Source organism: Athene cunicularia, assembly GCF_003259725.1.
Source record: "Athene cunicularia isolate RWA chromosome 5 unlocalized genomic scaffold, athCun1 chr5_part1, whole genome shotgun sequence".
In the NCBI taxonomy this organism is placed as follows: Eukaryota; Metazoa; Chordata; class Aves; order Strigiformes; family Strigidae; genus Athene; species Athene cunicularia.
The window spans coordinates 40038826-40050885 of NW_020799101.1; the positions used below are offsets into that span (position 1 = coordinate 40038826).

The window sequence follows — 12060 nt, forward strand, 5'->3', positions numbered from 1 at the left end:
CACCCTGTGATACATCAAGCAAAATAAGGTTTCTTCAGCTGTCGGACACTGTGGGAAGTACCTGCATCATTGACTGCATTGCGCATCTCGTAGCTGTTAATGGTTCCTGAATGATCCGTGTCATAACGCTTGAAAATTTTCTGGAAAAAGAAAAAAATAAATACACAGCAGAAATAAAAGCTTGTACATCTTTTGAATGTACCCACTGACTGGTTATGAGGTGCGTGCCTCAGGCACTTGGAGGCTTTGCCATTTGCCTTACATTGCCGCTGCCAGGCAGCCTGGGATGTCGGCACAGAGCTTCTCTCAGTTGTAGAGTAAAATAATTTAGATCCGTACCACGAGAAGCAAAAAGCCCTCCCCTAGAGAATCTCCTTGTTTGACTTGAGTTTATGCTGTTAATCCTCTTTCTTGATTGCCCTAATTAAGCTATTTCTGAGGCCTGATTCTAGTTCCCATCCTCCTCCTCCAACTTGTATGCCTCTACTGTTCTCATGGGGGAAATTCTTATTTGAGTGCCTAGAGCTTCAGAGATTTAGCCTATTTGCTTAGGCTGTAAGCAGGATGAGGAAAGACATTACTTTTGGTTTTAGAAGCTAATTTGTCATTTCTTTTTGTTTTAGTATATGTAGAGAGTTTTGGGTTTAGTATCAAAGTTTTGTACTGCTAAGAACAGTGCTGTGGATACCAGTAATACCTGCCAGCTTTTAATCTTGTCCCAGAGATGTCGAAACTCATCAAAGTTTATCTTCCCTGAGCCATCTGTCTGTGATGCAAACGTTCAGGTAAAAAAAACCCACAATATTTTAAAGAGAAAATTAATTAAACCTGCAACTACTGATGAAGGGACAAATGTGAAACCGAGTTCAGGATCTTCTCGGCATTAACAGCAGCCTGAGTTGTGTAGTAAAATATTTGCGAACATTTTGGTTATTGTTCATAGTATTATGTTTGAGAACTGTGAAACATGGTTTGTACTTCGTGTAGAAGCAAATACCTGTCGCTCCTGGAGCTATTAACAAAGTACATAAGCAGGGTGTTTTACTGGGCTCTTTCCAAATCCCTCCAAATATGAAGCTTACCTAACATTTTTAAAAACAACTGAGTTTTATTGTAAAGCAAAGCTCTTCATGCTTTGCTTAAAATGAATTGAGGACTAAACAAAATGTTGAGCCATTTACAAAAATGTGTTTAGACTTAACCATTATGACTCTGGGTTGTAGTTAAAAGTTTGTTCTAGTTATGTTTGAATGTGCTCAAGTTCTCTCAAAATCATGTGTTACGTCAAATAGGAAGACTGAGTAATGTTGCATCAGAGGCAACCCCGTATGGCATCTTGTAGTGTTTTATTATACTTGCTCTGAGACAATTTCTGTATGTGTTGCGCGCTAAGCACACAGTGGAATGTATAATACATTATAAACTTAAGAGAAATATAGTAAGTTTCTTGGCAAGAACTGTAGTTATGTTGAGTTGGTTTAAAAAATCATTTTTTAAAAAAAATCATGCTTTAGTAAATGAGCTGGCCAGTCACTGATACCTAAGGAAGGGTATGATACCGACTGCTTATTCTTAGTTTTCTGGTTTGGGTTATTTTCATCTGCCAACTGCACTAATGTTGAGATGACTGGAGTCAAGATGTGCCACATCAGGAATGCTGTGTTATCTGACTACAGACTATAACGAACTGTTTTGCTTCCCTGTTTTAGTAAGTTGTGCATGTGTAGTGGTGGGAAATACAATCCAAGTGGACTAGCTTGGTATCAAGCACTCCCTGTTCACCAGAAAAGGATACATCCATTAAAGCAATCATGCTGCGGCAGGATTCCAGTTCAAATCCTTCTGTCTTTAGGTCCTTATCTGAAATAAATGATCCCAGGTGAAAACAGATCATGTAGGTCAGCAAGCGCTTCTTTGTTTTAGGTGTAACTACTCACAGTAGAAGCCAAAACCTACTTCCAGTAAGAAAGGAGTGGTAGAAAGATCTGAGAAGACTCTTAAGTAATGTAATTGCTTGTGAACTAGAGATGACTTTTCTTGACCTGTTATTTAAAATAAAAACCTCCAGAATATTCCAAACTAACTTCCAGGTAACGAAGCAAGCCCAGAGTCTTTAGGCTGAAGTTTGCTAAACAGGGAGAAAGGTTTGGCTCTTCATTAGAATTATTTTTGGTTTTTAAAACGCATTGCTATATTATCCTGTGCGGTGCTTCCAATGAACATTTGTGCATTTCTGCGTTATCAGTACTTGATCACTCATAGAGATCATCTCTATGAAAAACTCAGCTTGCTAAAGTCTCAGATGCAAAGTCCATGGAAGCGTAACTGGAAATCTGTGAGTCTGAAACCATAAATAATTTTTAGAGGGTAGCTCAGGGGTGGAAGGTTACGTTATATCACAGATTTCTTTGTCCAGGGTTACTGAAAAACATGCTCAAACTCACGTTTTTTTACGACATTATTGAGAACATTCCTGAGTTCCTCAGCATTGATCTCCATGTCCTGGTGGGAAATGTGGTGAGAATATAATCAATTACAATAGTCTGTATTAAACAGATGGGTGAATATACTAAAAGTACGGTTGTTTCTCAGTATGGCATATACATGCTTCAAAGAAGAGAGCATTCTAGTTCATATAAACATCAGTTCAAATCTTTCTTGAGGCCGCAGTACACAGGAGGTCTGAAGTTACCATATAGTGCTTATTAAACTACAACAAGAAGAACAACCAGTAATTTCAAGCCACCGTATAAGCCAAAAAAGCAAAATGCAAAAATCCCTGTAATGAATTTGCAGCCTCTTGATTTGTGCAGTTCTTTGACCTGTTTTTACTTCTAACTTCCCTCATTAAGCATACGCTGAAGGGCATTGCATTTCTAACTTGTGTATTCGTGCTATGCAAAATAGCATCTTGTAGTGGTGATAGAAGTAAAAGCCTGAATTTAAATAAGGCTCCCCCGTACACAATGGAAACAGTTTATATGTACACATGAGGATAGCTGTATACTTGATTGGATTTAGATTTGGGTTTGCTTAGCTTCAGATCTCAAAAGAAATGTGTCAGAAGGAAATTTAAAGGAAATTTTGAAGTTCAATGTTGTGAATCTGTAAAGCAGTTGATTTAGGTGCTGTTGTGGCTAGACTGCTCTGATGGCAGAGACAGGGATCGGTTGCATACTCACATCCCCTGCAATCTGTCGGAAAATATTCCTGAACTGTTTTTCCTCTTCACTCCCCTCACGAGATTTTGCTGAAGGACGCTGAAAAGAGAAAGCAAAGAGATAGTCTTAGCCCAGCGGGGAAGGGAATGGCTCACACGCCCTTGTGCAAGGGAGCCTCTTAGTCTTTTGAGGAACAGGTTGTCCTCCTGTTCTTTTCCCCTTTTTTTGGTTAAATGTGTTCCTTGGCAAAACTGCTGAGTATTTAAGTTCATTCTCTTGATTCCCTTTCTCTTGGAAGGAGCCTAGATGATTACTTTCACTGGCAAATGTTTATCTCCCAATTTTTGGTTTCAAAATATAGCAAAGGAGAAGTTCAGAGCAGAAGAGGCTTATCTGATCCATAGCTGCCCTGTAGGGTGTGAATTGACCGGAGGGACTGGGGCCTGAGAGCTCTTTGTGATGTGGGGATGCCCCTTGCTGGAGACAAGTGGCACGTGAGACAGAGGGGAATGATAAAAGTGAAGCTTTTTCAAACACATGCAAAGAGCAAGCCTGAACTTTGAGGCTGATACTGAAAAAGGAAACTGTATTTTGCCAGGAAAGGTTGGACCAGATGATCCTTGAGGTCCCTTCCAACCTGGTATTCTGTGATTTTATGATTTTACGTGTGTGTGTGTGTGTGTGTGTGCCCTGCCATTAAATTACAGGAATTAGTGTAACAAAGTAAATTGATTTTATCTGCTTAGTTTGGGGGGGATGGGGGGTGTGTGTGTGTGTGGAATTGTGTTAGTCTAAATGCAGAGGAAGGTTAAGATTGGTTCCCACTGTGCCAGTCAGCAGATGCTCAAGCTGTGCCTCCAGATGCCATGGGCCTGGCTGCAGGATCTGCCCGTTGCATCCCACACCCCTCACCCACCTGCAGGCAGAAGCTCTGAACTTGCTGCCCTGTTTTCCTCCTCTACAGCAGTGAGAGAAAAGAGGAGGGGTGCAGGAGTTCCTGGGTTTACCCACCCACTTCTCCTTTGACCGATGGGGACTGGTGTCCCTACACCTCCCTAGACGTGTAATTTGTCTTGGGGAGAGGCTGCGATCATTGCCAGGAGCTCCTCAAGCCCCTCGGGTGCAATTTATGTGTGTGCCTGGTGTAAAGCAGGTACCACTTCAGGAGGCTGAGCAAGTGTGGCTGGAACTGTGCTGCTGATGGGGAAGGGATCTCTCACAGCTGGCATCCTTGTCTACCAGAGCAACCAGGTGATGTTTTCAAACAACTAAATCCTCTAGCACATGTGTTAAATAACTGAAGGGATAGTCTCTGTTGTTCATGCTCATTAGATCCACATAAACCAGATGCAAGTTATGCTAAGATTTGATGAAAAGCTGTTAAGTATCTTAAATGCCTCAGCTGTCAACTATCTTGCCCCATTGCCCTGCTCTCCCCAGCCACTCTTTCATGCTAGCCAGACCAAGCTTTATTTTCCCCTGCAGAAACCTTTTTCTCGTTTGTGTGGGTTTTTTCACCATCTTTGTCAGCATCTTCATCTGCTGTCAGCTCCTTATTGCTGTTTGCTCTGTCAGAAACAAAGATGATAGGCTAGAAGAGGAAGAAGGAAGAGACCAAAAGAGAAATGGAAATTACACAATAAAAGAGTAGAAGCGAAAATATTTGGCGACAACCATTCTGTGGTAAAGCACATGCAGCAACAGCCCCTGAGACTGTGACCAGAGCAGCCAGGGCTGGGAATGAAAGAAAAGAAAGAAAACAGAGGTAAGGAATTTCTGAAGTTACTACTCGCCTCATGTTAAAAAAGCTGCAAAAGTCTTTCTGCAAAGCAATGCAAAAAAAAAAAAAAATCTCTTGCTTCTAGCTTTGCTTTTCAGAAAGCCAGTAACAGTTTAAATGTTTCGTGTTGAGTTCTTTGGGGGGTTGATTTTTGGGTTGGTTGGTTTGTTGTTTTTTTTTTTTAATTTAGCAAAATAAGCCTCCCAGATTCTCTTGTCCCTCTTGATGAAGGACAGTAGCACTGAAAACAAACAGAATCTGAATCCTACACAGAAAAGGAGTATATGTGTAGGAGCGTTTTAGTATTGCAAAGCATATGTTCTGTCTCTGTATTAATTCTCGAAGCATTCAGCCATGTGCAATTGCTCTGTTTTAGTGCATTTAAACAAGGAAAGCCGCTACAAGACGTGTTACCCTGGATTATTAGTTGCAATCAGCCCGTTTTGGGATTAAAATGTCTATTTACATCTTCAAGGTCCTAAATGTGTTGTGTAGAAACAAAAGGAGAATTGTGGATTTCGGTGAGCAGAAACTTCAGGAAAGAGGTGTAGCGGCATTAGGCAATAGAAAGCAAGTGTGAGGGCGTGTGTCTGGAGAAGGGATGCGTCTCACTAGAAAGGGCTGTCAGAGTGCCTGTGGAGAGGCAGGCAGGAAGGGCAGTCTGAGCAACTCAGAGGATCAAGCTTATAAAGCTGAAAAGTTTCTATTACCCTTTTGCCCACTCCCTTGAGTGAGAGTGGTATGTGATGCTAATGCTATTTCATTAGAATTTACTGTAGGAAGACAAAATCTTCGCTTCCTGCAGATGGCCTCTTATCCAGTGCCCCTTCACTAACTAGATTAGTTTCCAGATGCAGAGAAAGCACCATACCAAGGAGCTCTGCTCCTCCTGTATGCATTGCACATGCTCTTTGCCATGCTGGCACTCAACACATTGCACAGTTACCCACCTTGCCCTTTTTCCTCTTCTGTACAAAAAAAAAAAAAAAAAAAAAAGTAGTTTTAAACAGAATTATAGATTTTACCCGGATTATGCAGAGCTGATGAAAAAAGTAAAACTTTACCTCTTACTCTCTCACATTTATTTTTCTCTTTCCATGTCCATACAGGGTTTTCTTTTTCCCATTACCTATATTCATAGTTTTCAAATCTCCAAAAATGAGGGAAGATGCACCCGCCAAGAACTAGCATACTGAAGGACAGCAATTGCAGAAACCATAGCAAAATAGTGTCCTGTCTCATCTGGGGCTTTGTCAGCTGCCATAAAATCTCTATTGTATCTTTAGCTCTGACTATTCCTTTTCTTTTTCCCACCTGTCAGTGAGGTGGAGATTGATTTGTGGGCACAGAGGTACAATGTTATCTGGTGGCAATCAAATTCCACCAGATCTGGACAGATACTTTGTTATTGTGACAGCAAAGAAAAGGAGAGCACTTCTGAGCAAGGTTTGGTGGAGCTCAATTATGTGCAAGAGCATTTCCTCTGATTTTTTTTTTTTTCAAAATTGTTAGCTCTACTGTATTCCCACAAACATGTGTAAAACCTCAGGGTGAATGAAGGGTTAGAGCTTGTCACGGATGCTAGTTTGAATCGGTATCATTAGGATCCTTTTCCAGAAAGCAATGATCTGAGGAAAGCAAAAAAAAAAACAAAAAAAAACCCCAAAGAAATATTGACAAAGTTGTGAGCCCCATTAAACAATGTTAGCTAGATAACATTCTTACAGAAAACAGGATAGATAGTAAACTAATCCCTGTTTTTGAGATCAAGGGGGAGACATACCAGCTAAAGGATGACCAATTCCTGCTAACACCAAGGATTTACTTCCTGTAATATCTTGATAGACACAAAAGTTCCAATTAACAAAACAAACAGGTAGAACTGACTCTACAACCTGGAGAGCATGTCCAGGAAGCAACGTTGAAAAGTTCATGAAGAGGAAGGAGTCTTACTTCATCCTGAAGACCCTTGAAGAGCCCGGCCCACCCTCACCAGGAGGCACTGCGCAGGTGCAAAGAAGACGGACATGGAGGAGGGGGGCAAGAGGGGAATTTCTCGGAACTAATTGTAATATTCCCTCCTTATCTTCGGAATCCTAATGCATACGTAACATTTCAAACAATAAAAGGAGCTGGGTTTTTTTGGCTCCCGGCGTGCACATTTGTGGCGGAGGGATCCCACGTGTGCCTGACGTCGTAATAATCATACTAATTTATAACTCTTAGTGAGTTGTAGAGTTTGATTCCATGCCTCAGCAAGTACTTCAAAATAAGGTACTTTTTTCTTTATTAGAAGAGATACGAGTTTCACAATGAAAATATCTTGGAGAACAGACCTAGGCCTCTTCTGGTAAATGCATAATATCCACTGATGGAGGCAAAGGCAATGCTTAGCATCCAGCTGCTTTATGCCAAGAGCAGATTTCAAATCTGGCAGAAGACTTGGGTCTGACTGAATCAGAAAATAGTGTATAGAAAGCAAGTGTTAATGGAAGTACCTTAATGAGAAAAAAGTGAGGGTATTGATGCTAAAGGAGCCGTCACATGGCTGCAAATGGTTTCCTGCTGTAGGTTTCCCTAGAAGTGATGCTCCCCCTCTCCCTACTCCTATTCATGTACAAAAGAGGTGCAGGACAGTACTTACTGATGGACGCTCTGCCTCAATCATGTTTTCAGCTTCCCTAGAAGAAAGCAAAAATTAAATAAATTAGGAAAGAGACTGTTCCCGACCTTACTTGTTTCTGTAGCTGGTTTATAAGCAGCCACTTGAACTTGCCAAACAGCCAGTGGTGTGGGCTTGCTTCCAGGCATTACAGCTGCTGGCTCTAGTTGTAGCTTTTTCCCAGTTGATGCTGAGCATCCCAAGTACCACTTCCAGGAGGACGGCTGCCTGGTTTACTGCTCTAAAGAGCCTCGATAACACTGAACTTTGACAACTGGGAGTAAAACAGAAGCTGTTTGGCCTAATAGAGTGACACGGGCTGCAATTTGCTGAGCTCTAAGAAACTAGTTGAAGAGCAGGGTGGAAAAGAACTACCTACCTACTTCTGTGTTTAATTCATGACTGGAATTAGATCTATCTAGCCAAAACTTCAGCCAGTGGCATATAGCAATAAAATGGAACAGGTTGATTTTCATTAATAAAAATGGCTAATGATATGTTTACAAAGGATATCCTGCAAGCAGTGAGCTCCTCCAAAGACAATTCAAAGCAGACCCTTGCTTTGGGAAGCTCAGGGAAATGAGTTTGCAGCTTGGAGTTTCTAGAGAGGTCAAGAAAATTAAAAGCAGGGCGTAGCAAACTGGGAGCATGACTATAGTAGATTAGTGAGCTCACCTCCACCTTTATGTCTGATAAGTGGAACTGTAACTTACTCTGACAGATTTCTTTTCTCTGAGAAGACCCTCAGGATGAATTCTCCCTCCTGGTGGGGTTCGTATGTTGACGGGATGACGACATACTCGCTGGGAGGTAACCGGAAGCGCTCAGAGATTTCTCTCATGTTTATATAGGTCTTACTTCTAGCTTTGGAGGCATTGTAGAGGAAAAAATCCTTTTGCAAGTGGTGCTTAGTACCGTGCATCTGCAGAACAAATTAATCAGTTTGTCTTCAGGGAAGTCTTACACGTTCTCGAGGTGGCTTGTCATGCGGGCAGTACATGGTTGGGACAGAAAACACAAATGAAGCAGCAGCTTAGCAAGCAGGGAGCTGATGAGGGATGCTAGCTGGGAACAGATAGGGAGTCTGTCACCTTTGAGTTGCTACTTAAGGGTCTAGCTGGCTTCTGAGGGTTACTCCAGGGCCCACCTGCAGACTGTTCTGCTGGGTAGGCACTTCTATCTGACTGACTTGTTGGATGTTAAGTCGTGTGTAACCAAAGTTCAGCTACTTTCCTTGGAGGGTGGCATGGCAAGGAATGGTATATACAAAGTCCTACAAGCAGTGTGGTGAGGTGAAGGTGCTTTTGTTGGGAACGTGTCCTTGCCTGGGGAAAACGTGAATTCTGTATCTGCTAAAGAAACACATTAATCAAACGTTGTATCAGTTCAAATATGAACACTAAGTCAAGAATTGTGCACTGAGAAGACTTGCAGGCTGTTTTCTGCAGAAATAACCACCTGTAAAACAGTCAGCAAAGACAACATTCAGGCTGTCATCTTCATGTTTTCCAGGTAACATAGCCTTCGGGTGAGCTTGTTTGTAAAACTTGAGATGCCAATGATTCAGCTACTGGCAGGCTCAGAAAAACTTAACTTGTGTACTTTGAATATGTTTTCTTCAATGGCTGAAAATACCATTGATTTTTCCAGACAAATTCTAAGACGATAGAGAAAAAACTGTTCCTGCAGGATATAGGCCATTGGCATTATTTGCAGGAGGAAATGGAAGTGGTTTAGGGTGGTTCTCCATGGAGTGCAAAGGCAAAGTGCTGGCTGATGCTGCGTCCTGCAGCCTCGGCTCACTGGCTGACCGTGCAAGCCGTGGCCAGGTCTCATACAGAATAGAAAAGAAGGACTGAGGAAAAGGTACAAGTGAAAATGGGGTGTGGGTGAGAAGGAACTAAAAATTACTTGGGAAATGTTACTAGTAAACACTCAAAACAGAAAGGTTAGCAGTTTCACTTCTGTGTTACATCCCTGAAAACAAATTTGACTGGACAGTTTCCTGCTGACTTACAGACAGGCACAACAGTAACACTAGCTGTGAGTATACACCAAGATGTCAATCTGCCTCCGTTCTGCTCATACCTCTTTGGGCACCTTAGGGAGAAACAGAGAGAAGAATCAGTCAGAGCTGCTAGGTGAGTCCACTTGTTTATAGGTCATACAGAAGGGCATTCACATAGATTTCTGGGTTCACAGCCAGTAATTAAAATGCCCCAAGTTAGAAAAATATTCTAAGCAATTTCCCTCTTCCTTTCTAGATTTCTTGGGTTCTACATGAGATCCACTAAGATCTGAATTAAATGTGTTTGTGCAAGGGACTGTGTAAATTGACTTCATGAAGTCAATAGCAAGGGTAGAGGTTAATCACTACGCATGGGTCCTGGATGACTGTTTCTTTCTTTTACTTCATTCTGACAATTAAATATTTAATTTCAGCAAAGATGAAAGGGAGACTGAAAAATATATGTGGAAGAATGTTAAAATCTGGCATTGAGACCCTATACAAGCGTAAAAAGTGTATTACTTATGGATGGGGTAAAACCTGAGGTCACTATGGTCTGAATTGTTACAAAGCCTTGAATTTCCTTCTTCTGTTCCAGATTTCCCCTGAGTTCCTTGCAAAGTAAAAATTGCAATTCATGTAATTAGGCTAAATTATTCAGTGACTCTCTTAGTAAATGCATACTGTCAGGATTTGTGACCATGGTGCAAAGGACAAAGTCTAGAGCTGGTACCTCATAGATGGCAAAGCCAATGGTGTACAGGTTGGCTCCTAGCTTGCGTTCTTTCCTCCTATTTTTCTGCATCAGTGCGACGAGGAAGCTGCAGACAACTTCTTCATCCTCAGGGTCATCATCTTCCTCCAGGAGTTTCAGGCGATACTGGGGATTGGTCCAAAATGTATCTGTGAAATCCCACCAACAACCCAGAGTGAACTTGTAAAGCTTCAGTTTTCTAATGATACTCATGATCAAAGAGAACTTTTAAGTTCCCTGCCCATGGCTCCCAAGGGAAAGGTTGAAATTGGCTAATATGTGTATATATATTTTTTGCTGTATTATGGGTTTTACGTAGTTCTAAGAAAACTGCACAACAAAGGAGGATAATGAAGAACTGTCATCTGACAATCTTCCAAAGCACCTAAAACTATAAGAAAGTGGATTTCTCAATTCAAATCTGTTTGAGTGAAGTTTATCTCTCTTATCTTGGGGCAGTGAAGCATCTGAGCAGTGACTTTTCCTTGCCAGGCCTACCTTTTGGGCTTACAAGGTGCTGTCACAATCATAGTGACAGAAGATTTCCAGCTATAAAATCGTGTGCCTTGTCCACTGAGGAAGCAAGGCTTTTCCTACGGCCAAGCATGGATCAGGCTGTGGGATCTCATGCAGTCCCCATCAAAGAGGCCGTATCTCTCAAGACCCATTGCTCACCTGGGTAATTGCGGCAACCTCCAGCTGAGCAGCCTCTCACCCAGCGCCCTTCATTGACGGACACCGTCCAGGTTTGGAGTTTATCAGCTTCCAGAGTATCAGGTGTGAGGTTACAGATCTCGAGTTTTGTAAAGTGCCTCATGAAATCTTCAAATGATATCCTGGGGGAATTGAGGGGAAACTGAACCCAAATGGATATACATGGTGGGCGGTTGTCCAAAAGATCCTGGTGAGATGGAGGAGGGTGACCACAACGATACTGCCACTATTAGAGCAAGTTTGCAGTGGGAGCACCATGATTTCCTAATGCATTTGGCCTGCTGGTTGGTCAATTAACACAGCAGGTATAGCTCCAAAGTGGGGGAAACTGGGCTGAGAAGATGGTACATAGGAAGGGTGATGGAAAGCTTGTGGAATTGTAGCATAATTAGAAGGACTGTGCTGGTGGCACTCAATAAACCCTGGTGGGAAAAGGAGGGGATCACAGAGCAGGGTAATATGAAAGGAAACAGGGATTACTGCAATGACTTTAGAAGATTTAAGTAGTACAGTGTGATTAATTTTTGCTATGGTTGCATATCTCCTAGAGAAGCACAGGTTTTTGACTGATACTCTCACCAGAACTCCCCATCCTCCACGATCTTGTGCTGCAGGCGGATTTTCTCTGTTTCATTAATGAAGTTCCATTCCTCTGACCTTCAAAAGAGCAAACAAGATAGATTACTATTTGCAATACAGTTTTCATTAAAATTTCTACTCTTTACTGTAGGCCTCATACAGTGAAAAGGCAAGAGTCATCTTGCTACATCTATATAATTTTTCCTTTGTGAGCCTTGCAACCATTTATTCTCAATGCTACCTTCCTCCTCATATACCCAAATAAAAAAGCATTTACCCTACCTCTCTCTGTCTTCCCTTCAGAGTTCCTCCTAGCAGCTCTCAAAATCTGCTGAAGTCTCTTTATTTTATTTAGCTTGAAGAAAAAAAGTGTTTACAGACTCTCACTGCTGGAGTAGCTAT

General features: G+C 41.8%; 1 protein-coding gene across 3 annotated transcripts in view; it reads right to left on the reverse strand.

Annotated features, from left to right (window-relative positions):
* Nucleotides 1-12060, reverse strand: part of CAPN3 (calpain 3) — a 33059-nt gene that overhangs the window by 3508 nt on the left and 17491 nt on the right. For 2 of the 3 annotated variants that reach the window (XM_026849371.1, XM_026849370.1), the window contains exons 9-21: nt 11659-11736; nt 11041-11201; nt 10345-10514; nt 9692-9703; nt 8317-8525; nt 7586-7622; nt 5892-5909; nt 4651-4752; nt 3183-3260; nt 2445-2502; nt 1796-1860; nt 698-766; nt 62-140 (exon numbers count right to left, since the gene is read on the reverse strand). In XM_026849371.1, coding sequence (XP_026705172.1) covers nt 62-140; nt 698-766; nt 1796-1860; nt 2445-2502; nt 3183-3260; nt 4651-4752; nt 5892-5909; nt 7586-7622; nt 8317-8525; nt 9692-9703; nt 10345-10514; nt 11041-11201; nt 11659-11736 — 1136 coding nt within the window. The remainder of the gene's footprint in view (nt 1-61; nt 141-697; nt 767-1795; nt 1861-2444; nt 2503-3182; nt 3261-4650; nt 4753-5891; nt 5910-7585; nt 7623-8316; nt 8526-9691; nt 9704-10344; nt 10515-11040; nt 11202-11658; nt 11737-12060) is intronic. The other variant, XM_026849372.1, reaches the window with a different exon arrangement.